Genomic DNA, 23,234 nt, shown 5'->3' with positions numbered 1-23,234 from the left:
GTATTGACATTGATTTAACTTGATTATATTAATTCTTCATTGGTTATACGTGATGAAATATAACATTGAGTTAAGACAGCAAAATAACAACGTCTTCTTGACTGGGTTTTAGTAGAATGATGAATTATATTGAACGTAACCAATTGCAATATGCAGCTGCTCTAGTTAGCACAGGAAAACGCATCATAAAGTAATAAACACAAGAACGGCACGAAACTACAAATATTTCATAAGTTTGCAGGCTGCTTTGGGAAATGGGTTGTGATGATAAAAGAGATATTATAATGTACAGAATGAATTCAGTATAGAATTTCCTGTCTTCGATCCGATCATCACAGGGTATTACAACATGTTCTGGGAAGCTTATATCTTGATAGTTACTGCAGCCACATAATTTTACTTAATGTTTGTTTCACTGTCAATTTGCAATTTGTCGTATCTCGATACTTCATAAATGCTCTCCCTCTCAGCAATAAGGAACTCTTTTTCATTTAACCCTATTTAATGTTTTGAGCATTCCAATGTAGAATACTTCTTCACGACATTTCACTAATGAATTTATATCGAATTTTGGTTTTCACATAATTTTCTGAACCACAAAGGAATACATTTTTCTTCTTACGTTGCATGATTGGCACATAACTTGTAAAAAATACAAACCATAGCAATAACAATAATAAATTTAAGAAATTAAGAGGCCAGAAGCAGCTTTGTCTGTCTGTTGTGACAGTGCAAACCAATGCTGAAATGCTGCTTTTGCTAAAATTCCTGGTAACATTTCAAAAAATCCGAAAAGCATTCTTAAACCAGTAAACACACAGTGTAGCATTGATTGTTATTAACAAAACTGTAATTTAACAAGCAGATAATAATGCAAGCAGTGAAAATCCTATGGCAAGGTAATTAATGCTGTAAATTATATTTATGTAAAACTCAATTGTTATCTAGTAACCATGGTTATGCAAAAACAGATGCTTTGCTGAAGGTCCTTAATATATAAGATGACAATACAGTAGTAGATGTACTGTGGGTATACTATGACCCCACAAAACAACAGAAATCATACTTTATATGACCACAACAATAGTTTGTGCAATTGTGCTGTTATTTAATATGATATATTTTCATATAACACAATCAAACAATGGTCCAGGCTGGAGAATGTGGCACTTTCTAAGAAGTTCTTAAAGGTACACAACAGCATTATTTTGGTTCAGTAAGCAAGAATTCAATATATCTCAGTCGTACATGTGCTGAATCTCTTTTCCTTTTGGACTCCTATATCTGGATCATATACTGATGTGGGTATTCGTATTGTTTCGTTTATTACTCGCCATTAACTGTGCGGAGCAAAAATTTTATTATAACAAATGTTAAATTATTACGAGATACAAATAATATATACAAAAAATATTATTATGTCATAGTTTCTTTTGTGTTAAGTATGTTATAATTTCTTTTCATTCAAATACTTCATATAGAATTGTAGGAGTGCAACAGTGAAGGATACCCTAACCATCAATAAATATATCAAAATTAGAATATTAGGTAGAAATGATGAAACTTTACAAGCTAAAGAATTTAGGCTAATCTGTATGGATCAAGTGAATGAATGGGAACAAGTTAGCAGTAGCAATTTGCTTTGCATCCAGAATCCAGCAAACTTTTTCCAAAGCTTGTTTGGATTTAGTGGCCTAACCTTTTATCAATGTATCGTTGCAGCAGTACAGCGCCATAGCATTGCTAACATTGTATTCATTATATTTTTCGTCTTCAATGTATTGCATTGTTTATTTGGGTCTATTACACAAGTGTACAACTACAGGATGCCTTTGTATACTAGACCCTAGCTACTCAAATTGTGATTTCATCTGGTTGTGCACTTGTATGCTCGACCCGTTTATTTTTCGTCATTGATATATATTTGTCACTTTGTCTACACATTTTACGCCCTCGAGGCTTTGCCGCTTTTTTCCCGTTCGTTGATTGTGTGTGGGCATATATTCGTTCTATTTTAAAGTATTTTAAAAGTTCACACTATCTTTTTCGCTCAGTAGTAGGCAATAGCCAAAAATAAATAATAACCAACAAAACAGTTCAACGCCACATTTAGTTCACATGGCCACATGCTTTTCTTTGTTTTCAAGATACGGTCCACTGGTGTTTTCACGTGCTATTTCATTTATGACGTAGTAAACTATTCCCACGGGTCATTGATCGGATTTCTGCTTTCAGCGTCGAAACTACAGTGGATGAGTGGAATGGGAAAAAGACGAACGTAAGGTTAGACGTAAAATTTAAATTTAGAGTTAAACTGGTCTAGTTTGTGTAGTAAAGGCAAGTTTATTTTGTAGAAGGCAGGTCTATACGTTGATTAAGAATAAATGTACGCATGCACCGGACGAAGGTGTTTGGATCAACGGACCAGTGTAATTAAGAATTTCACGTTATATCTAATTCACCTTCAAAAACTTGTTACCCAATACCCATTACACTTTTTTTTCACTAAATCTCACAGGGCTATGTAGCGTAGGTTCACTAGGTTGTAGCCTACTAAGCCTAGCACTTAGCGTCTTAGGAAGTGACATCACAGACTGTGAGTTTTCAGTGTGTTTTTAGAAAAGGTCTCATTGGTATTTCAAAGCGTGACTGAAGCAATGGAACTCATGTCGTAACAAGTGTAGCTCTGATAGGTTTTCATATAAACCTTTGTGTTTGTAATCAACTCAACCAATCATGTTACATATGTAGTTTGTGCACTATAAAAGTGTTGGAAAGGAAAGTGAAAGCATTGAAGGGATGCCATAAACCTAATATAGCCTATAGTCGTTTTGTCTAACAATGAACGGAATGTGTTTTTACTTATTCGTCTCTATGTAATCTTTAGATTGACTTTTTGACGTTAAGAGTAGGCCTGTATAACTGGGACAGGTCGCCCCTTACAAATATCTAGTTATGGGAACTACGACCAGTCATTTTACTCAAGATGAACTGCAAGAATATTCGGTATTGTATGTAGTGCAATAGTTTATAGACAGTTTTTATATGAAATATATAAATACTTATAAATATTATTGTATTGCCAGATTTTTAAGTTTGTTGCTAGCTGACTAACGTATTTATACAGTGCTGGGTCCATAGCCACCACAACAAAAATTTTAATGCATTTTACTGTTATGTTATTTTTGTAGGATCTCACCTACTTCACCAAGAAAGAAATCGTTTAGTAAGCAAAACTGAGTGAGATATTATTTTTCCTGATGCACTAATTTTATAATGGTGATATGGTATCAGATATTCAAATATTTATCCTCGGAGTGGGGAAGCCTTTAAACTCGACGATGACTTCTCAGTACTAGAGGCGGTTAACAAGCTTGCTTATGTGAATTTTTTAATAGATTCGTTTTTGTTGTGGTTTTATATTTTTACTTGAGTTTGGCTCAGTACTTTGGTACTGAACAAGAAGCATCTTCATTGCCTTGCCTTGGGCATTAAAACGATCAGTTTAATACGGTGAGTATTCAGCCTGGTTTGCATCATTGCGAGTTAGTGGCTCATAACTCCCTTAGTATATACCAGGGGTGGCCAAATTGCGAGCTGCATGTGACCCTTTGGGGCTTTGCATATGGCTCTTTGAATTTGTAGAAAGGCTATCTTAATCTTCAAGACTGCACATTGTCATTTTACAGTCGAATATTTTTTTCGTTAAGCGTCTTCAAAAAGTTTAGTGAGCTGGATCCAGACTTAGTGAGCAGCGACAAGTACTGCAGAATTCCAAAAGAGAAAATTTGTCAAATGCCTGAAATGAAAGTCAATCCGTTTAAGTATGTACAAATAAGCAATTTGATTACACTAATTATATATTTTTCTGTGTTGTAATGGTATAGCGTGAATGAGCAAATACGGCTTTTATGGTGTATTAATGCAGTACTCGACTACTTGTATACTTTTAAACAACAATATACCACATAATACCAATGTCAGCATCAAAAATTCAAAATGAGAAATAACTTATTTAAAGACATTTTACAATAGTGACCGGATTTGTCGAGTTTTTTCAACCTCCCGAAATTTTGATGGCAGTCTGTCCTTTGAGGATTTTCTTGACATGATGAGTGCTTTTAGTGATCAAGCGCCAAAGAGTCTGAAAGTTGAATATGCTTTCAAGATATATGGTATGACACTTACATTTCCCTCTGACATTTTAGCTATTTGTTGCGATTTAAGTTACAGTAATTATTTGTTTGACCTGTTATTATCACAACTACTTTGTTCGAAGTTTAAACTATAAAAGCATCACTAATTCATGTGCTTGTATTGATGTTTGCTGCAGTTGATGTCGATAAGCACGTGTCAGAATGCTGTGTTTCATCTCAAAACCTCCAAAATATAGTCTGCGTGTGTTTAATTCACTGTGCACACACCTGAATTAAAAATTCAATTTATATTTGATTTGTTGGTCATGCAGATTTTAATGAGGATGACCTTCTTGATGCAGAGGACATTGAGATGGTAATAAATCGTCTGACTGGTTCAGCTGAGCCACTCAGTGAGAAAGAGATGGACCAACTCCTGAAGAATGTAAGCACACAATTTTTTATCTGATGTTTTAAACCATTGAACGGCTGTCTATCTTTACACAAACAAATAAATATTTTTCACAAATTTTTCATTTATGATGTAGAGTGTAGACCAGTGGTTCCCAAACTTTTTCAGCTTGTGGCACACTAGAAAAATTAGAAATCGCTCGCGACACACTTACAAGAGAAGAAATGTTGCTTTAAAAAATTACCCTACTCTATCGACAATGCCATAATTGGTTTCATCGTCACATGTGCTTATTTCTCAGCTATTGAAGCAGCTAGAAAGCTTTTAAGTCGCATATGCTTGTCTGCATGCCTTATTTTAAATATTTATACAGTTCTTTTCCAAAATTCCAAAAAGATTCGCGGCACACCTGAGAATCTGTGGCGGCACATAGTTTGGGAATCACTGGTGTAGACTGTAGATAATGCTGAGTAGCGATTGGCTTCCTTTACATGGTAACAAAACTTTTTAAAAAAACGCTTGGTTTTTGTTAATATGATATGTTTTATGTGTTCTGGTCAAGTGGTCTGCTTGTTTTTAAACACTTACCATGACATAAAACTTTAATCTAATCACACAGTGAATATGATGTGATGTAAATAGTGTGTACAGTCTTGCCGTCATGGAAAGTACATTAGATCACATTGTACATGTTTTATCATGAAAACTAAACAGAACCGTTGCTTTGCTGACACTTTTTAGCCAATAGCTTTAATTGTTTCAGCTGATACACGAAGCTAATAGTTTTACTCATTTTCCATTAGATGGAAAGTTAGGTTGGCTTGGAGTGACAGAGTTGAAATTGCTGTCTAGTCACTACTATAAACGAAACTTTAAAATTTATTTCGACAGATAATGAATGAAGCAGATTTAGACGATGACAAGCAGCTTTCATATGCCGAGTTTGAACACATTATTTCAAAATCTCCTGACTTTCTCAAGTAATGTGAAATTTGTTTTAACTAAACTGATTAGTAGGGATGCATATTATAGAATAACTAATCATTTAAAACAAAATCTCAACAGATGTATATTCAAGCGGCAAGAGCTGCATTAGTTGTCATAAATTAAACAGCATGAAATTTTCTTAAGTGACATTTTACTTAAACTATAAATAACTTTATAAAGCTGAAGAAAACTCAGCTGAAGCTTCAACTTTCAAACTGTCAAGTTATTCTAGAATAGGGTTCAATATTCTGGATTCAATATAAACTCTCCCAGAATAGTTAAATATTGTGCATGCCTTCTGGGCAGTGTTTTGTTCCGCTTTTTGGCCTTGACACTATACTTTGTTCATCTGTTTCCACTGAAATGAATTGTGTTATATTTGCAGTTCATTTCGGATTCGTATCTGAGTGCTGGAAATGCAAAGTGCCTTAGTTTTGGAATAGTCTTTTCATGAAATTTCTTCAGGATCATCTGCCATTATGCACTGATTTCTTTTTAGTATTTACAGCATTCCAGTTCGATTCTTTGTTGTAGTATTGCTTTGTTTTTTATTGCTTTAGTGCTTTAATTGATGCATTTTATGCCTTCAGATCAGTGTTTCTCTTAGTATACACGGATTCAGTCGCCATAATCCCACACATGTTTGATGTACAGTAAGTGGTGTCGATGCTTTTACATACGTATTTACTTCCATATATGTATTTAGAAGCATTGAAGGAAGCTACGCTACATACGTAAGGTACGTTAGACGTCTTCACCAAAACGCTGTATCTGTAACATACTGCGTTAAATTGTTTATTACCCTACCTGTTTAAATTGCATACTTTAACAATTTTTCACGTATTAACGTAATGTGCACAGAAAATCTGCAGTGATTTAATTGAGGTCCATAGATGATACGTTTAACAATGCAGTATTCTGTGAAACACGATGCTCTTTACCTTTAGCTGTCATTCAGGAATTAGTTTGTTTGTGGTTTTGAATGTAGAGAATCGTTTTATGCATATTACACATAACTTTTGTATTGCGCACTTGTTGCTTGTTTATTTATCAAAATTTTAGATTTTAGAACGTAAGCTGAAGAAATTTACCAGTAAAGTTGTTTTCATGAACAAAATTGACGTTTTCCGAGTCACTATTTAGCTCATAATGGCCTTGTTCAAATATTTTTACGTCATAATTACACATGAAGGGCGGGAAAAAAGCTTGTATTGAGTTTCAGACGTAAACGAAAGGGTACTTTTTTGTCCAATTGAATGAGCGTTGTTGATTAGCATATTAATACGTAATAATTGGTATAGTTAGTTCAAAATTTGTTGTGCAAATGAGTTACCGGTCTTTCGCTCTGGACAAACGTTATAATTTAGTTTACCCAAACAGAATGTAATCCTTTATAGTTTATAGCATACGTGTCAAATTCCCGGCCCGCTTTACAACAAAACTTGGCCCGCAATGTTATTTTATATATTGAACTATCTCCGGCCCGCGAGATCATTGTACAGTATAACTTACTTTTTCAAGCAAGAAACAAGATTATTACAAATCGCACAATACAGCAGCACAACAGTTGGCCCACCATACGACAGAATAAATAGATTTATTCTTAACGCTTGTAATCTGGGCTTCTTTTTTCTTTATTGTTTCTTAATTCTTTAATGTTTTCGCAAGGAGATGAATGAAACATAATGACGTAAGAGAAAAATAATCAAAAATAGCCCAGACAAAAAAATCAAGAATTTGGTGTTGTTTCAATTCATGTTTCGTGTCACGAAACATTCGATCAACTTTTATCCTTACGGCCCGCGGCGTGAAATAAGTCTTGGCCCCTGGTGCGATTGAGTTTGACACCCCTGGTTTATAGCAAAAGTCATTTTTTGCTGTAGACTGCTGCTTAACGACATTGCTCTAACGCTAATCACACTTCGCATGCAAGAAATTGCCTACGTGTCAATTCACCAACACCGCGGCATCGGCGTAGTCCAACCTTTTTTAGCGACTCTTTTACCAGGGAAGGGTGGCTCTGAGAAGAGCCGTTTGATACTTTGCGAACAAAGCTTTACTTCTTTGCCTTTCGTTTCGTCTGTTTCTTGACAGATTTCTTTACCTTGCGTTTAACCGTCTTCTTTTTTGGGGACTTTCTAGCTGTCCTCTTCTTTACGGGGCTCTTGCGCTTCTTGGTCGTCTTCCTCTTTGCTGGACGCTTCTTCTTCTTCGGGGATGCTCGCTTTTTCTTCGGTGATCTCCTTTTTCTAGCAGCAGCGGAGACACGAGGTGCCACTGTCTTTTTGATACGAAATCGCCCGGCTGCGCCCACACCACTGGCCAGGACAAGATCTTTTTTGTCAACCATAGATTTGATCGCACGCGTAACATGGCGACTAGATGTCGAACCAACATCATAATTCGCTTGAACATATTTGGCAATTGCCTGACGAGTGGAGCCATTCGGTTTCCTCAGAGCTTTCACAGCAGATGTGATCATCTGTGTGTACTTTGGGTGAGTTGAGGAAGTGGCCTTCTTCAGCCGAGGCTTCAGGACGGGAGCCGACGAAGGAGTTGGAGCGCTTGCTTCTAGCGGTGTTTTCATCATTTTGATTTTGAGATGGTTTGCAAGATAGATCTTATGCATTATCTACTGCAGTTTCTGACGCTCGCGAAACGACAGTCGATTTCGAAATCGTATTTTTTAAAGATGCAAAAAATGAAGCTTTTGTGTACTTTTACACTATATTTTGTTACTTATTTTACAGAGAAGAACAGCATTATACTTTTAAATTTTTCAATATATGTGAAGAAAAAATCAAGCAAAATTTAAATATTACATTTAATTTAGCGAAAATCAATCAACATTTGGGAAAATGTTTGCTGTATGAGCGTTGACCACGCACTGCAGATGAGAAAAACTTTTGACTTGTTTTGAAGATGCATAATTCAAAATTGAATAATCTCAAGCAAAAATGTTGCTGTTGTAAAAATATTTTGTCACTCGAAAGCTGATGCATCGAAGTATCATATGGTATCAGAAAAATATTCAAAAACTATTTCTTTCATAAAATATTCTTAGTAAAACCACATGCAGTTGCCCTAGAAAAAGTAGGCTATGCTGTAATTTTCATGTGTATATTCAATGCCGTAGCCAGGGTACAGTTTTTAAAGAGGCAAATATGTCAACTATGTCCCCCGCGAAGTAAGCTCTTAAAAAATTTAGTTTAGCCCTAAAATGTTTTCTGACGAAATTTCAGAAAATATACATAGTCAAGTGCCTTTATTTGCCTCAATGTATGCCTTTATTTGCCTAGTACCCTAGTGTATTTAGGCAGTCTACATTGGCTATAGGAATAAAAACAGAATTGCTACTGCAAATATTTTATTTTGCATCCTGTGTTCTTTAAGTTTTTAAAAGTAGCCTTAAAAGAAGTAAGCTTGAAGTAACTTTTAACTTGTGTAGCAAGCTAGTAGATCAAGTGCTTATGGTAGTACCGGCCACCGGGTATATAAATATTGACATTTGAAGCCAGTTTGTGGACACACAAGCATTCAAAAAATTGTACCCACTGGAAGGCAAAGTAAGCTCGGCGTTGGTACTGAGTTAGTGTATTGTTTATTTTGTGCTTTTACGAAAAATTTATCCCATTATATCCTGTTATCGTAATCGGTTAGATTTGCCTTTACCGTTGAGATGGTGACGACTGACGAGTGACGACACGATCACACGATCATTCAACCAAAGCAATTCTACAAGGGATTTTGAGATTGGTTGCTAGCTGGCATCAAACTGGGTATTATTTTATCCGTAAGCGCGGGAGTATGATTTATCAGTATATTAAAGTTGAATATATATTCTCTTTTCTCGCGTCTAAAAATACGCAAACCCAGCCTAAAGCACAGTAGGCCTATAAGCAAGTAGCAAGTGCATTGTGAAGATGTACCGAAAGATGTGCTAGTCGATACAAAGAGCAAGGCAAATACAGTTAATGTTTCTGCGTATAAACCCAACAATAGAAATGGCAAAATGCATGAGTTCACAAGAAATATATATGATATTTTGTTATTTTACAGCACTGCAGCTTTAAAAAACTCATTCCAGTCAACATATAGGTAGCCTAAAATGTTGCCTTATACTGAAGCCGCAAACCCGATAACGGCTGATATTGACATAAGTAATCCGAAAGAGATAGTAAAAAAACTTGAAGAATGTGACAAGGAAATGTTTTCACCAAAGGGACTCGATAAAGAAAAGGTAAGAAAAGGTTTCCAAATATCTGTCAACTACTGTAGTTTTACAGCATTTTAGACCGTATCCAGTTGATACAGGAAATTTGTAACAGAGTTTCCAATATTAAAAGACAAAATATTACTTTTCTTTTTTTCTATCCAAAGATGCAATAAAACAATTTACAAATTAACCTAATAATTTTATTAAGCATCAAAAAGCATTACTTGAACAATGCTTGCCTTATACCACATTATGTTGTTCATTTTGTTAGCTGTTGTGTGACCTGCATTTTACAACTGAAATTACTGCTTAACGTTGACAATAAATTCATATCATATATAGGTACTATATCCAGTAATATGCTTTTCGAAATATATTTCGTACGTCAATTTAAGTGGTATATGTTTGTCAAGGTAATATATATTGCAACTTTAGTATTAAAATAAAATCTTATTAAAAACACGTTTATTGTTGCTTTAGCAAACTTTCGTAATACGTACTTATAAAAACTATGATTTATTGTTTTGTTTGAATAACATTTGGTAGGCACCACAAACGCGAGATCATAAGCGATTTGTCGTTTATATTCATTCTGTTGAGTACTATTGTATGGATGTGTGCGTTGGTTCATCTGTTGGGGTGTTTGATCGCTGTTACGCAGTAGGCGGATCTGCTTCGATAGGTGAATAGCTTCGGTAGAATTCGTCCCGCTCTCCCGATGCCTCGCGCTCGGTCGAGGGCCGAAATCTCCACTTAATCTCGTTCTTGATGCAAAAGGGATAGAGCGCGAGTAGGAATTAAGTCTCCTCTTAGCGTCGTCTCACCTGGGAGGGCACCCGGCGGTTCACTGGGAGGGATCTGGTCTCAAAGCATCGTGTTCGAGATACCTTCATACACATCCATATCTCGGCACTGCACGGGGCAGTATGCCTGCACTTTTTTCTTTGTCGATTACCCATATGTTGAATAGTTTCATTCGTTAATAGACTCAGCTTCGGCATCACACCTTTGATGTGATCTTATTTGCTTGCCGGGTGCTTAAAGCGGATTTATATTATTTAGTATGTTAAATTTTTTTTCAGTTATACAAGCAATAGGCCTTTAAACAAAGCAGCTCGTAGTTTTACTGTTAGGTTGTTGTAAGTTTCACGTACAATTTTTAAAGGCAAACACAGACCCCGTTATATAAAACACACGGGTAAAAAGGCCCTTGTATATAGATATGGTACATACGAGCCTCGTATATAGCACCTTTGTTGGGTATTTTTGTCATAAGTCGATACAGGAAGCTTCAATCGATGTGCATTTAAAATCGAAGGTAAATATGATAAAGGCTCACCTGCTAGCTGTTTTCAAAGCAGAGAATACGATTTTCAACTGTCCAACAGTGAACAATCGGTCATCGAACAAAGCACATTTTGTTACGGCAATAAGATTACCAAAGCTACAGCCAGTTTGAAGAACCAAACGTGTTTCTAATTGTGTTTATGATGGCAATATTGCGATTTTGCCTAAGATTATCATTAGTCCAACTTAACAGCAAATTTAATTAGAGGTTACTCAGATCAGCTTAATCCGACTTTGCACATTCGATCCAAAAATTCCCTAATTTTTCATTGCTTTAGTTTTTACTTTGTTTCGACAAGGTTTGAATTGATTTATTTCCATGTCCTTTAACCCAATTTTCTTTCTTAGACGCTGTTTAGCGAAGATATTCTTCGTGCAATGGTAAAAGTTGCGGAAGTAGCGAAAAAATTAATTTTTCAAAGTGATTCCGGAAAAAGCTTGATTATTATGTCTGGATGCGGGACTTCTGGCAGAATTGCTTTCATGATGGCTGTAATTAACTTTATTGTTCAGCTTATTGGTGTCAGCAAAATATTATTTCAAGCTAATTATAATGAACTTACGGCAACACAACATGATAATCTGGTTTTAAGCAGTGTTTTTTGCAGAGAACGTTCAACCGATTTTTGAAATTAACTGAAAAAAAGTTTGCTTATACAATTGCTGGTGGTGATCAGTAAGTGTAACTTATTTATTAAGGCTTGTAGGCATATAGCCTAATCTTCGTAAGATGGATAGTCTACCATCTAGTTTTCACAGGGCTTTATTCACCTCTCAAGAAGCACCTGAAGATGATAGAGAAACTGGCAAAAATGACCTCATAAAGGTAACATGTTTTGGAGTTTATGAAAGAAAAAGCCCTTTACGTACTACGCCATACGTACAATAGTTAATATACAATACAGTATAGTTCTCTACGTTTTGTGTTGTTAGGCTTGCGAAGGTAGAAGCCAAATCCTATATATCGGCATTACGTGTGGTCTTTCAGCGCCTTACGTGGCTGGACAACTTAACCACTGCATGGAAAATCCCGAAAAATTTACCCCTGTACTGCTAGGTTTTAATCCAGTTAGATTGGCAAGGTACGCTACAGTAAACAAAGGTTTTTTTGTCTGTTGTTTCATTTTGAGTCTAACGACTGCTTTTCACAGAGACTTGCCCATATATGGATGGCAAAAAACGTTCCTAAAAGGTAGAGTTTTAGAAAATGCGTTGTCTATTAGAATCATAAATGCACAAGAACTCTAACATGAAAGAAGTTTTTTAATAGTTGCGCAGGAACTAGAATTGTTGTCTGAAGATGACAAAGCCTTTCTGATCAACCCAGTTGTCATGGTGATTTACGTGATAAAGCAGTAACATGATTCAAAATAAATTGCAACAATCTGTTGAGGAAATATGATAGTTGCTTTTAACTGATAGGGTGAAGCGGTCACCGGTTCGTCTCGTATGAAGGGAGGCTCCATGACTAAGATCATTCTTGAAACAATCTTCCTTCTTTCTACTGCAGCATCCGACTTCAGCATATCAGAGTGCAAGAAAATTCTTAAACTTTACGAAGAGACATGCAAGTAAGTTCCCCACTTTAAATTATTAGGCTGTAAATTATGAATTATCTTATCATGCTGTAAAAAGTAGAAATTATTTCTTTTGCTGAGGGTTTGCTCGATAAATGTTTTTAGGCTTTTCTACGAATCAGCTTCCAACGCTGTTAGTTCGTGGATGAGTTGGACCGCTCATTCCTTTAACGCTGACGGCCACCTTTATTACGTTGGCTCCAATGGCGCTGGAGTTCTTGGTATTATAGACGCCACCGAATGCCCACCAACATATGGCGCGAGTGAGTAAGACGATTTTGGCGTTATACTTATACTTATACTAAGCTTATACTTTTCTGTGTAATTGATTTAGCTTTGGATGATGTTCGTGGTTTCATCTGCGGGGGATATCCCGAATATGAGAATAACGAAGGCGACCTTGGACAACTCGTGAGTTTATTTCTGAATGCCATTTACTTTTTGTCCTTTTGAACCAAATGATAGGTTTTGTTTTTCTAATGTAGGGGGAGAATTATCGAATTAATTCCGACGATTTGGCCGAACTTCTGGGACGTGGACCGGATGCAGTGAAGCACGACACGCTCATAATTGTCGCTGTTGGCTTAACTGATCCCGTTCTGAAAGAGCTGCAGGAAAATAAAAGTTTGTAATATTAAACCGTATGAAGCTAATGGAAACGAAAATGCATGGTAAACCTAGTTTTGATTCACTATATTATTACTTAAAACACCCGGGTATGCATTTACATTAAATTATTATACATTAAATCTATAACTAAGCCATATTGCTTAAAAGTACAAAAAAGGTGTGTGCTACTGAAGGCAAAACAAATCTTTCAGCGGTTGCTTTATCTCATTTAGAGTTGGGTTCCTCCATAAAGAATGTTGCTGGAAAAGATGTTGCGGAAAAAATGAAGGTTGGTGTTGTCCTCCTTTTGGAAAAAGATGCTCAACTTCCTGAACTGGTAGGCTCTGATCCGATTCTTGAATAACTTAGCAACTTCGTAGTAACGGTGATGCCGCATTTTCTTCACAGCCCAGCTTCCTTTCGGAGATTTTCGTAATTCGGCTGCCCATAAGTGATGAAGTAACACCGAACACTGCTTGCTCTTTTTTAACATCTACTGGCGCAGAACGATTAAAGAAAAGTTTGTTCGAATGTTGCGCAAAGTGGTTTTATAATGGAACTTCAACCGGAGCTCATGTTCGGAAGGGAAAGGTTTGAGATAACCGTTTTTCAGCAGCAAGTTTCTTTAGTTCTTTTAACAACAAAACATGTTGGCTTTCCTTGGAATACATGTTGTGTACAGGTTTACAAAAACTTCATGGTTGATTTGAAAGTGAGTAACCAGAAGCTTTTTCACAGATCTATTGGCATCATTAAGGTAAACTGACTTAAATATTTTAGCCTTTTTATGACGCTATCACTAACATCCAACCTACAAAATGTTTTATTTCAAATACAGACATTTTCTCCGGGAATATCCGAAGATGAAGCTCGAAATTTTTTGCTTCGTTCAATTTACGAAGTTGATGACGTAGATATGACGTTATCGTCGTCATCAATTTTAACTCATATCATGGCTGCGACTCCAAAAGATAAAGTTAGTTGTACTGAAAAGAACTTCTGCTTCGTTAAACATTTAGCTTCTACAATGGTTAAGAGCGGTTCTCTTTTGTTCCGTTTTATTTATGCCTATTTACAGGTTTGTCCATGGGAAACGTTTTCTGTCCCTTTTTCCATCACATCCCTCGGCAGCTTGTGACCATTTCATGTGGTCCTCACAATACTATTATAGTAATGATTCAAATTACAAAGTCGTATATCATAGCTGATTTCGAGCCTCTGGGTCTAGTGGAGAGTATATGCTCATTACTGTTATGATGTTATCTAATTTAGGGATATCTTTTATACTAAGTGATGTTAGCATTACCTACAACTATATGAAATAATATTAAATAGTTTAAGTAGAAATGGAGAATGTTAGAAAAGCAGAACAAGCAAAATAAAAAAATGTATAAAGACATGAAATTAAACTAATAAATGACTAACAATTGTTTCAGCTTTAAATGTTTCAGTATATTTCAGTACAAGTAACACATTGCATATTTCATGTCCACTGTCTCATTTCATCTCATAGAAATCCCATTCTCATGGATAAACCAATCTACTTATCAAGTTATAAACCGTTTATGAGATAACAGTAATCACTGGAACTGTTAAAATCCTTCTCATTTTCTCGCAAAGGTGGTTCCAACAGCAATTGTGATGGCAAACAGAAAGTGTTCATTTGAAGAATCTCAAAGAGCGTTGAGTCAATTTCGTATCATACGGGATGCTTTGCAGAAATTAACACAAATTAAATAAGTGCTTTGATCTTATCACAGCCTTCGCGAATTAATAATCTTGTTATATCGGTAACTAATTGTAGCTGCGGTCGATTGTTGTGAATAAATTTGAGTTTCCTGAATAGTGAACAGCTTAGTAGATAAATCTTAGTTTGAAATTTGAAAATAAGTTACTTTGATTTTAACCGTTCATTTTAATTACAATATAAACATGGACATTAATTATATGTCGCCACATTTGTTTGACATCAATTTTATTTGTACTTCACATCAATTTGATTCAAAATTACTTTGCTCACTTGTTTAATCAAATTGTCTGACGAATAAAGGAACTTATGATCTTGTTTGATGAATAAAGAAATGTGACTATAAAAAATTGAGCTGTTTTTCGTTTATAAGATTTAACTAAAATTTCTGGCAACTCTTTCGCTGTATACTGTCTTTTACGGTCAGTCACACCTTCGAAAACCTGAACGCTTTGTCGTTATCAATTTCTCACTTTGTACATGATAAAAGATTTGTCCCAAACCTGCTTGCTGGATTTGGATTCGTGAGAATAACAAAAATTTTCTATATCAATACGTAATGTTAGGATTTGTGTTTGATTAAATACATCCACAACTGTGTGTTAGGAATAGGACAAGCAGTATAATGCATTACAATACAATTCAATCCTAATGCATTGATCGGCATCATTCTGTTAATGGGCGACATCCCTTCTATTGTTAAGGCAAGCAACGTTTCCTGACCCGTCATTGATCTGCTCTTACAGGTTGGGACCAGCTTACGAGACTGCTGTGGGAGATTCCATGGTATCAGTCTATTACTTGGGTGTATATTATTTGGAGCGGATGTTATAGGTCGTAACAGAAGCAAAATTGTTTTATCATTGAATTCTGTTAAAGTTTAAAATAAAAAATGTGAAAATAGTGAACCAGAAAATGTCTTTTAATTCACTATCAATCAACTTAAGGATGCTCTCGCAGCTTCAAAGTCAACTGTTGTATCTCAATTTTCTACGTGTAGGCTAGTCCATTTGTCACTGTTACGGAAATTTAAACTAAATTGTTATTTCTGTATAGATTGATTCAGCGTTGCTAGAGTTTCAATACGTTTAAGGTTGTTTAAAGTCTTGGTCTATTAAACTGTCATCCTATTTTGCTTCTTGTCAGTTGCAGGTAATTAAGTTTGTGTGCTTATTGAGACTATAAAACCAATGGCTTAAAATGAAAGCACTTTGGGTGATTAAAATAGCTGGAATTTTTTCCTTGGTCGGTCTCTTTGCAATCCTTTGCTTTATTGCAATGACGCATAAGAGTGCTAAAGGTGAGAGTACCATTACATTTCTGTTTCTTTCCACCTTTTTTACCTCACTGGGGCAAAAAATTACATCAGAAGAGAATATGTTTTAATGCTGCGACAGTCAATTAAAGAAGAGATGGAACGTGTTATAGCCTACTAACTACTGTAGCTTGTTTAAAATGTTCGAAGATTTGTGTTTAGGTAGAGGCATATCGAACGTGAATAACAATCAGTACAAGACGTCCAACGTGAAGGCAGATCCAATCCTTGAAAGTTTAGATCTCTATGCGGACGTAAAATTAGTCAACACGTTTGTGAACATCCCGGGCTGTGGAAAGATCTTCTGCATATCAACTGATCAGCAATCTAAGCGGCATGTTCTGCTTCTCCACGGTGCCTGGAGATCTTCTACGATTTGGCAAGAAATAAAGACTCTTCAAATCCTTAGCAAAGCCGGTTATCATGCCGTAGCCGTTGATTTGCCTGGTTCCGGAAGAACTAAGAAGGGGGTGATAAAGGCATTTGATGCCCATAAGAAACCTCAAACGGATTTTACTAACCAATTAATCCCAGCATTAAACCTAAGCCTACCAGTTATCGTGAGCGCCGGAAGAAGCGGAATGTATTCAGTACGCTATGCTCAACTTTACCCTGAAAAGGTGACCGGTTTTGTGACAGTATCCGCCTCAATTGGTGAAACTTATTTTGCAAAAGAAGAAGACTTCACAACTTGTTCAGTGCCAACGTTGAGCATCTATGGAGATATGGACACTGGCGGTGTTTACAAAGATGAGCTGTATAAGTTAATGCCCAACTCCCAAACTAAAGTGATCAAAAACGCCAAATATGAATGCTACCTGGATAATCCTGAGATTTTTCACAAGCACTTGCTGGACTTCTTAGAAAGTCTTGACTGGCCGGTGTAAACAATATTTACCGAACAAGGTCGTTTTGCTATGCTGGAAATAACACAGTATTTGGACAATAGCGCGTAGCGTTAAAAAATAAACGGGTTTCCTTTATCATGCTTTTGCGCCATGAGAGAGCAGATGTTATTGTATATAGTATTTTGAGAACAGAATATGTTTATTTTTAATCCATGACAAACATGGGAGGGGGGCTTTAGGTTTTCTTATATACTGCGATTTCGCAATGTTGATATGACGATGTTTACAATGAGCTATAGCTGCGTATGTTTGTGTAAGTTTAAACTTTCAGCTCACTTACAAGTGCTGACCCTATTACTTACAGTAGCATATGCTTGTTCAGTCATTGTCCCAGTAAGTTTATTTGAGTCCTATAGAGTAACCTTTCGTGCACTATTTGCGTGGTGTAATCTGGCAGCGGTGCGATCTCGCTGATTATTTGTTGTCTATCTAGACGTGGCATTTAAACTGGAATATTTCTTTAACTGGTGTAACAATATCATACAAATGTTTGTTCCCTAAGTTTTACATTAAGTCGACGTCTATTTTGTGTGTAGGTTTTAAGTAAAAGTTCTCACCAACACTCAAGTGTGACTTCGGTGTGGCAGTTCGCCGTGAAAGGAGCTACAGACCTGGCACATTTATGCTTTACGTAACACATAGATTAATTTCTATTTATTTTAATATTTGTTCCGACAATTTGAGACAGCATAGGACACGTCACCATAGATTTCAGCCCGATCCAAGCTCATTTCAATCGAAGTATCAATCGGGCAGGAACAATTTTTCGCTACATTTATTATCTCATATCTGGTTAGTAAGCGAGGCCACATGATAAAGTTGCTGATGTATCCTCTGCGAAGAATTATTGAAAAAAAAGCAAAAAGAAAGTTCAATATAGAAAGTAAAAATGTCTTTACAATAGTAATATTTGCAAACTTTTGGATTATAAATTTTTTTATTTGCACAATTTATTTTCGTGTATGGTTTGGTTATAAGTCGATAGAGGGTGAGATTATAGCATTTGTTAACTACCATTTTATTGGTTTGTTTTTGTTCATGTTTTGATTTTTGAGCATGCGGACTCACCGAAATGCTTGAAAACCCTGAAAAGTTCCTCCAAAAGAATCTTGGTCCTGACCCATAATAAAGATTCCTCCACCAGGGACATGATCTCCATTGTACACTGCTGTGTCAGCATCCAGGTCATTCTTATAAACTCCTATTTCGCGGCTTGAGGTATCAAACCATACACAGAAGTGAGTCTTGACAGGTAGGGAAATAATTCAAGAATTACCAAAAAATTAAAAGGCTTATCTGAAATAATTTCAAATAACAAAACAAATTAAAATTTACAGAAACAACAAAAAAATAGATTAACTATAGTGTCTTACCCAAACATTTTCAGGAACACTAACAGGAAATGTGATTGAAGATCCGCCAATGGTAAATTTCAATTTGCCATCATATATCGCTACTTCATAATGACGGTGATCGTCGTTTGATATGGCATAACTAGCAACTGCCCTAAATCCAGATGTGGTGTGCGGATAAACCCACAAGCAGGAATCAGGAAAGTAAAACTCATATCAGGAAAGTAAAACTCGAGTATTAAGTGGATATCAGGAAAGTAAAACTCATAAAATGAACATCCTGCAACATACAGAAGCAATGAATAATGAGATATAATACGTTGCAGCAAGCAATCAACTATGGACGTGTAGGAACTATAGACTTCTTAAAAAAAATTTACTTTGGGCGTTATGTTATTTTATAAACAATTTCGACCTGAAAGAAAACAGCATTTGTTTCTAGGTTACCTTTTGTTACAGCCAATCCCACTATAAGGAGAAACGACAGCATCAGCAAAAGTCGGAAAACCATTCTCCTTTCTTCGTCCAAGATTTACGACAACGCAGAAGTGAAAGAGCACAAATACCAACCGAAATTTGCAACTTAAAATTGCAGATGTTATGGTAAAATTGAAAGAAAAGTCGTTTGAAAGAAAAGAACAAAAATATTAAGTAAGATTATAGCTGGATTGCTGTCTGTATTATCTGACTGTATTTGAATCTCATGTTTCAAAAAGCGAAGCAGTCAGACATACTGTAAACGCACTTCTGAATATAAAACGTTATTTTACCACTTTGGTTAAAACCGACCCAATTCTCAAATCTTATCACAATCAGCGTATTGAACATAATTATTTACTTTTTAAAATGTTAACTAATTAATACTTAACAAAACACAGTATAAACAGTAATAATAACTTTACTTCAAAATAGTACCGTAATCAACCAATCTTAACTCGTGAACTTATAAACCGCGTTATCTTACACCACGCAGCTGCTTTTTTAACGCCATTGTTTGACCCTTTGCGACCCTTGTTTGGGTCGCGAGTCGCGACCCACACTTTGGGAACCACTGTGCTACAGCAAACATCTACAAGCTCCTGCAGGTTGTGAGCATGGAATTAGAAAACACATTTAGAACAGGAGCACGTGTGGATAAATTCCAGAAACGTCAAAGTTAATTTTGCTTTATTTTTGATACTTTGTTTAAATTACAATTAAGTCCTCTCGGACTCACAACAAATTCCAGTTACGGTATGTAATTCCAACATGTTTGTTTGTTGTTTCAACAATTATTAATAGAACGCATAGTGGGAATATTGCCAGAGCAAAATTCCAGTTTAATCATTGATGGGCCAGTGACGTCAACTATTTGTTTCTTCAAACAAACCACATTTATACTGTTTTCACGATCATACTTTAAACAGGAAAAAAAAAACATTTTAATTAATAAATTGAGTTTAAAGCGGAGCCTTAGGTTTGCTTATACTGCGAAGTGGCAATGTTGATATTACGATGTTTGAAATGAGCTATAGCCGCGTATATGTGTTCCTGTATGCTGTCTAAACTCTCATTTCAATGACAAGTGTGACTCATTTGATTCATGTGACTCATTTCAATGACTTTCGTATGCGCGATTCGCGTCGCGTATAGTAATCTTGCAGCTGTGCGCTTCCCGCTGATTATTTGTTGTATATCTACACGTGGCACTTACACTCGAATATTTCTTAAAGAATCGTAAAAATCCTTTCAACTAGAGCACGCTGTAAAGAAAGTGCTTTAGAATTGGTATAAAGTGTTGCTAAGATATTAAATAGAAGCATTTAAAAAATCTTGAAATGTGAAATTGTTGGGTCATAGGTTTGCTTTCGTGTATATTGGAAGCAGATTTTTTATGTTTTTTGTACAAATTTACCCGTAAAAGATGCACATTTACAGTAACTTTACTTCTGAGACTATCGTAATCTCGATACAATAAAACAACAGTTTATTCTTTTTTTTTAATTCTATAAAATAAATTGCTTGAACAGCAGTATGGATATGATTTGAGGTTTTTCGTTCCGCATGAATGAACAGCACTATAGTTACGTATACCTGAACTTAAATTGTGTTATCTTAATTAAGTAGAAATTATTAGTACATAGACCATATCATGTAAATCAATCGACAATTACTGATACAATCAAACTTTCTTTTCGCACAACCCTCTAAACTTATCGGAACATTCGCCGTCATTAAGACGGGCATGAGCCCACAAGTTGACGCAATCTTCGTTTCCGCCAGCCTGGTTTGGCTCATTGGGTGCCCAAGGGATATTTACTCCTTGCCGCCCATCAACCCAAACGTATTTGTGTTCCTTGTTGATGTCATTTAAACCCACCCAAGATGCTCTAGCAATTGAGTACTTGTTCCAGATAGCCCTGAAAAAAACAACACATGTTATAAAAGTTTAGTTTGACCATCATGTTGGGGAAATTTAGATAAAAATAAATTAAATATTGTCATGGATTTAAACTTTTCGTGTGCCTTCGGCAAACATCGCCGTAAAAGGCGCTTTTAACTTAATTGTTTAAGTGATTATTGTTTTCAAGTGTTTATTTTCCATCAGTTGCTTTAGTTCACTGTGTGTCCAAGTTGCAGGTGATTTGGCATATTTAGGTGATTTAGCTTAGAGTATATATCTACAAGGATGAAATGGGAATAATGACGAAAAATTTACTTCAGTGTTTCCGGACTTCTCGCCCCAGCTGTTGCCAGATCAGCTCCCATTTTCCGACACTCATGTCTTGCATCAGTCCAGCTGTGTGTACCGCTGGTCACTTTGTATTTGTAGCCGTTGAAGGGGACAAACCAGTCCGAAGTTAACGATTCTTTTAGTTCTAAAAAGGGTAGGTAGGTTCAATAAAAGACCTTCCTCGCCATGCCATGAATTTTGTGTAAAGCGTTTTGGAATACAGCTTTAAACCACAATCAGTAAATGCAGTTGTCATAAATCTATTATTTCAAAGAACTGAAAATACTTGATATTGCAAATGCTCTGACTTTATTGATCTATTCCTCGAAACAAAATGGAGAGCACATTGCAGCCATACAATAAGATTAAATTTAATTTTAACTCACCTCTTCTCAACTGGGCGTATCCGGAGCAGCAGTTGAAGGATCCGTCAATGCTGGTAGCAAACAAAGCCAAACACAACAAGGTGTAGATCATGTTTTACTGGTTACGTTTTCAAGTAAATGTAAACTATCAGTTAATTAACTTGTGAGTCAAACCTTAAAATAATAGGGTTAAATTCATTCTTTCGTTTGGTTTAATATCCCTATATATGTTGAGTATCGGTTTTACATGCTCGCAGTAAGTCATTTTTGGTTTAAACTCAAACTCTGTTTCTCTGCAATTGTTCCCATGAAAACTTAGACTAACATTTGAAACGGATTACTGCAATTTTTGCACTAACCACTTCGTACCCACCTCAGCTAGAGTAGTCTAACTTTGCCCAAACATAAGAGAAGTGGACAATATATATAGCCTGCTTTAGTGTAAAGGATCGTTAACTGAAGACAGAAATTTGAGAGTGTTCTTCAATAAACACCGAAAAGATAAAAGAAGTTAATTACTGGAGTTTCCATGGATGCTGTGACGAAAAACGCTCGTTATCATGCTGAAGACATTTAGTTTTACTACCTTCCTAAATAAAACTTGTTTGCAGTAACCGCCCATTTCGTTTGTAATTTTGTGACCGGAAATAACCAAACTATATAAACGGAATTTGGCTTTGTTATCGGCATCTAGTCTAGAGTAGGCAATAAATTGCAAGACCGTTTGTTACTAACGCTAAACAATTAATGAAAAAAGATAAAAATTTTATGGCCCATAATAGTTTAGAATAAAATTGTAAACCAGGTGCTCATACGCAATGGAAGCTTTGAAAGCGCCATTAATGACGTCGTAGAAAGCAGGCTTCTAAATTTTGGAAAATCTTCGACAGTTAAAGATCTAGAACTTGAAAAGATTTATGTAGTCCTTTATTAGTTTAATTTTATATTCTATATCGTCCATCTGTAATAGATCTTTATTCGATCACATATTGTTTGAAAAAATGGGCAAAAGGCAAATTATTAGAAACAAATATTGGATTGATAACAACGGATCAAATTTTTATTTAGTACTTTATATAAATAGTTTGTTTAAAAGACAAAATATTAATAAGAACGTTTTATCTTGTTGTTACTTCAAAATATTGCTGGATATAAATTCTATACACTTTCAAATGTTTTCAAATTTTTTCTCAATCCCGTTTGTGCCATGCAGTATAAATACAGAAACAAGCACGAAGTAATGCGGCCGAGGGTAATGAGCGTAACGCATGCACAATATCGGGGAGCACGACATATGGCCGCGGGAAAGTGGCCGCGAACAAACTCACCGGGGTCAACTGAACGTGACGTAAATTGACCGCAGACAAACTGACTGTGACATAAACTGGCCGGCGATCAAATTAACCGTCGATAAATTGGCCGGCGATCAAATTAACCGGCGACAAATTGGCCGTCAAAAGGTCAAAATTTTAAACTCGGTAGTATATGATATGTAAAGTAAATATTTGTTTGTAACTATTTCCTTTGTTTTTAACAAAATTGTTTTTTAT

The 23,234-nt window shown here is 35.8% G+C and overlaps 5 protein-coding genes across 6 annotated transcripts; 3 read left to right on the top strand and 2 right to left on the bottom strand.

The window, feature by feature from the left end:
* Window positions 1-2,864: 2,864 nt before the first annotated feature.
* Window positions 2,865-6,566, top strand: LOC143448756 (calcium and integrin-binding protein 1-like). The gene is made up of 7 exons (XM_076948612.1): window positions 2,865-3,006; window positions 3,192-3,226; window positions 3,711-3,824; window positions 4,036-4,175; window positions 4,469-4,581; window positions 5,440-5,528; window positions 5,921-6,566. The coding sequence occupies exons 1-7, from the start codon at window positions 2,956-2,958 to the stop codon at window positions 5,940-5,942; spliced, it is 564 nt and encodes a 187-aa protein (XP_076804727.1). The 5' UTR covers window positions 2,865-2,955; the 3' UTR covers window positions 5,943-6,566.
* A 600-nt stretch (window positions 6,567-7,166) lies between these two features.
* LOC143448709 (histone H1.0-like) lies at window positions 7,167-8,164 on the bottom strand. Its single transcript, XM_076948556.1, has one exon. The coding sequence runs from the start codon at window positions 8,162-8,164 to the stop codon at window positions 7,592-7,594; it is 573 nt and encodes a 190-aa protein (XP_076804671.1). The 3' UTR covers window positions 7,167-7,591.
* An 827-nt stretch (window positions 8,165-8,991) lies between these two features.
* Window positions 8,992-15,349, top strand: LOC143449946 (glucokinase regulatory protein-like). Of its 2 annotated transcripts, none has more exons than XM_076950297.1 (18): window positions 8,992-9,101; window positions 9,196-9,314; window positions 9,595-9,775; window positions 11,447-11,590; window positions 11,707-11,774; window positions 11,858-11,924; window positions 12,032-12,180; window positions 12,250-12,290; window positions 12,369-12,433; window positions 12,521-12,669; window positions 12,781-12,938; window positions 13,010-13,086; window positions 13,161-13,299; window positions 13,518-13,621; window positions 13,693-13,875; window positions 13,967-14,041; window positions 14,123-14,260; window positions 14,363-14,858. In XM_076950297.1, the coding sequence occupies exons 3-18, from the start codon at window positions 9,644-9,646 to the stop codon at window positions 14,420-14,422; spliced, it is 1,749 nt and encodes a 582-aa protein (XP_076806412.1). In that variant the 5' UTR covers window positions 8,992-9,101; window positions 9,196-9,314; window positions 9,595-9,643; the 3' UTR covers window positions 14,423-14,858. The 2 variants fall into 2 exon arrangements, with proteins under 2 accessions (XP_076806412.1, XP_076806411.1); XM_076950296.1 differs by lacking the exon at window positions 14,363-14,858 and adding an exon at window positions 14,905-15,349 and having other exon boundaries at window positions 8,994-9,101.
* An 809-nt stretch (window positions 15,350-16,158) lies between these two features.
* Window positions 16,159-17,810, top strand: LOC143449947 (putative protein-lysine deacylase ABHD14B). The gene is made up of 2 exons (XM_076950298.1): window positions 16,159-16,331; window positions 16,509-17,810. Exons 1-2 carry the CDS (start codon window positions 16,232-16,234, stop codon window positions 17,231-17,233), a joined length of 825 nt encoding a protein of 274 aa, XP_076806413.1. The 5' UTR covers window positions 16,159-16,231; the 3' UTR covers window positions 17,234-17,810.
* A 3,463-nt stretch (window positions 17,811-21,273) lies between these two features.
* LOC143449902 (C-type lectin galactose-binding isoform-like) lies at window positions 21,274-21,852 on the bottom strand. The gene is made up of 2 exons (XM_076950238.1): window positions 21,706-21,852; window positions 21,274-21,464 (listed from the first exon to the last, which is right to left on the bottom strand). The coding sequence occupies exons 1-2, from the start codon at window positions 21,794-21,796 to the stop codon at window positions 21,301-21,303; spliced, it is 255 nt and encodes an 84-aa protein (XP_076806353.1). The 5' UTR covers window positions 21,797-21,852; the 3' UTR covers window positions 21,274-21,300.
* Between the last annotated feature and the right edge of the window lie 1,382 nt (window positions 21,853-23,234).

This window comes from Clavelina lepadiformis, chromosome 3 (genome assembly GCF_947623445.1).
Source record: "Clavelina lepadiformis chromosome 3, kaClaLepa1.1, whole genome shotgun sequence".
Taxonomy (NCBI): domain Eukaryota; kingdom Metazoa; phylum Chordata; class Ascidiacea; order Aplousobranchia; family Clavelinidae; genus Clavelina; species Clavelina lepadiformis.
The sequence above is the reverse complement of the archived record's forward strand: the minus strand, read 5'-3'. Positions and strand labels throughout refer to the sequence as shown.

What these genes read in the sequence shown, in the direction of transcription:
- LOC143449947 (XM_076950298.1), top strand. Translation starts at nt 16,232, where the DNA reads ATGAAAGCACTTTGGGTGATTAAAATAGCTGGAATTTTTTCCTTGGTC. An exon ending in GACGCATAAGAGTGCTAAAG is followed by an intron (nt 16,332 to 16,508) that starts GTGAGAGTACCA and finishes ATTTGTGTTTAG; the next exon opens with GTAGAGGCATATCGAACGTG.
- LOC143448709 (XM_076948556.1), bottom strand. Translation starts at nt 8,164, where the DNA reads ATGCATAAGATCTATCTTGCAAACCATCTCAAAATCAAAATGATGAAA.
- LOC143449902 (XM_076950238.1), bottom strand. Translation starts at nt 21,796, where the DNA reads ATGATCTACACCTTGTTGTGTTTGGCTTTGTTTGCTACCAGCATTGAC. An exon ending in ATACGCCCAGTTGAGAAGAG is followed by an intron (nt 21,465 to 21,705) that starts GTGAGTTAAAAT and finishes TACCCTTTTTAG; the next exon opens with AACTAAAAGAATCGTTAACT.
- LOC143449946 (XM_076950296.1), top strand. Translation starts at nt 9,644, where the DNA reads ATGTTGCCTTATACTGAAGCCGCAAACCCGATAACGGCTGATATTGAC. An exon ending in GCAAAAAACGTTCCTAAAAG is followed by an intron (nt 12,291 to 12,368) that starts GTAGAGTTTTAG and finishes GTTTTTTAATAG; the next exon opens with TTGCGCAGGAACTAGAATTG. An exon ending in CCCACCAACATATGGCGCGA is followed by an intron (nt 12,939 to 13,009) that starts GTGAGTAAGACG and finishes TAATTGATTTAG; the next exon opens with CTTTGGATGATGTTCGTGGT.
- LOC143448756 (XM_076948612.1), top strand. Translation starts at nt 2,956, where the DNA reads ATGGGAACTACGACCAGTCATTTTACTCAAGATGAACTGCAAGAATAT. An exon ending in ATATGCTTTCAAGATATATG is followed by an intron (nt 4,176 to 4,468) that starts GTATGACACTTA and finishes TTGGTCATGCAG; the next exon opens with ATTTTAATGAGGATGACCTT. An exon ending in TGGACCAACTCCTGAAGAAT is followed by an intron (nt 4,582 to 5,439) that starts GTAAGCACACAA and finishes TTATTTCGACAG; the next exon opens with ATAATGAATGAAGCAGATTT.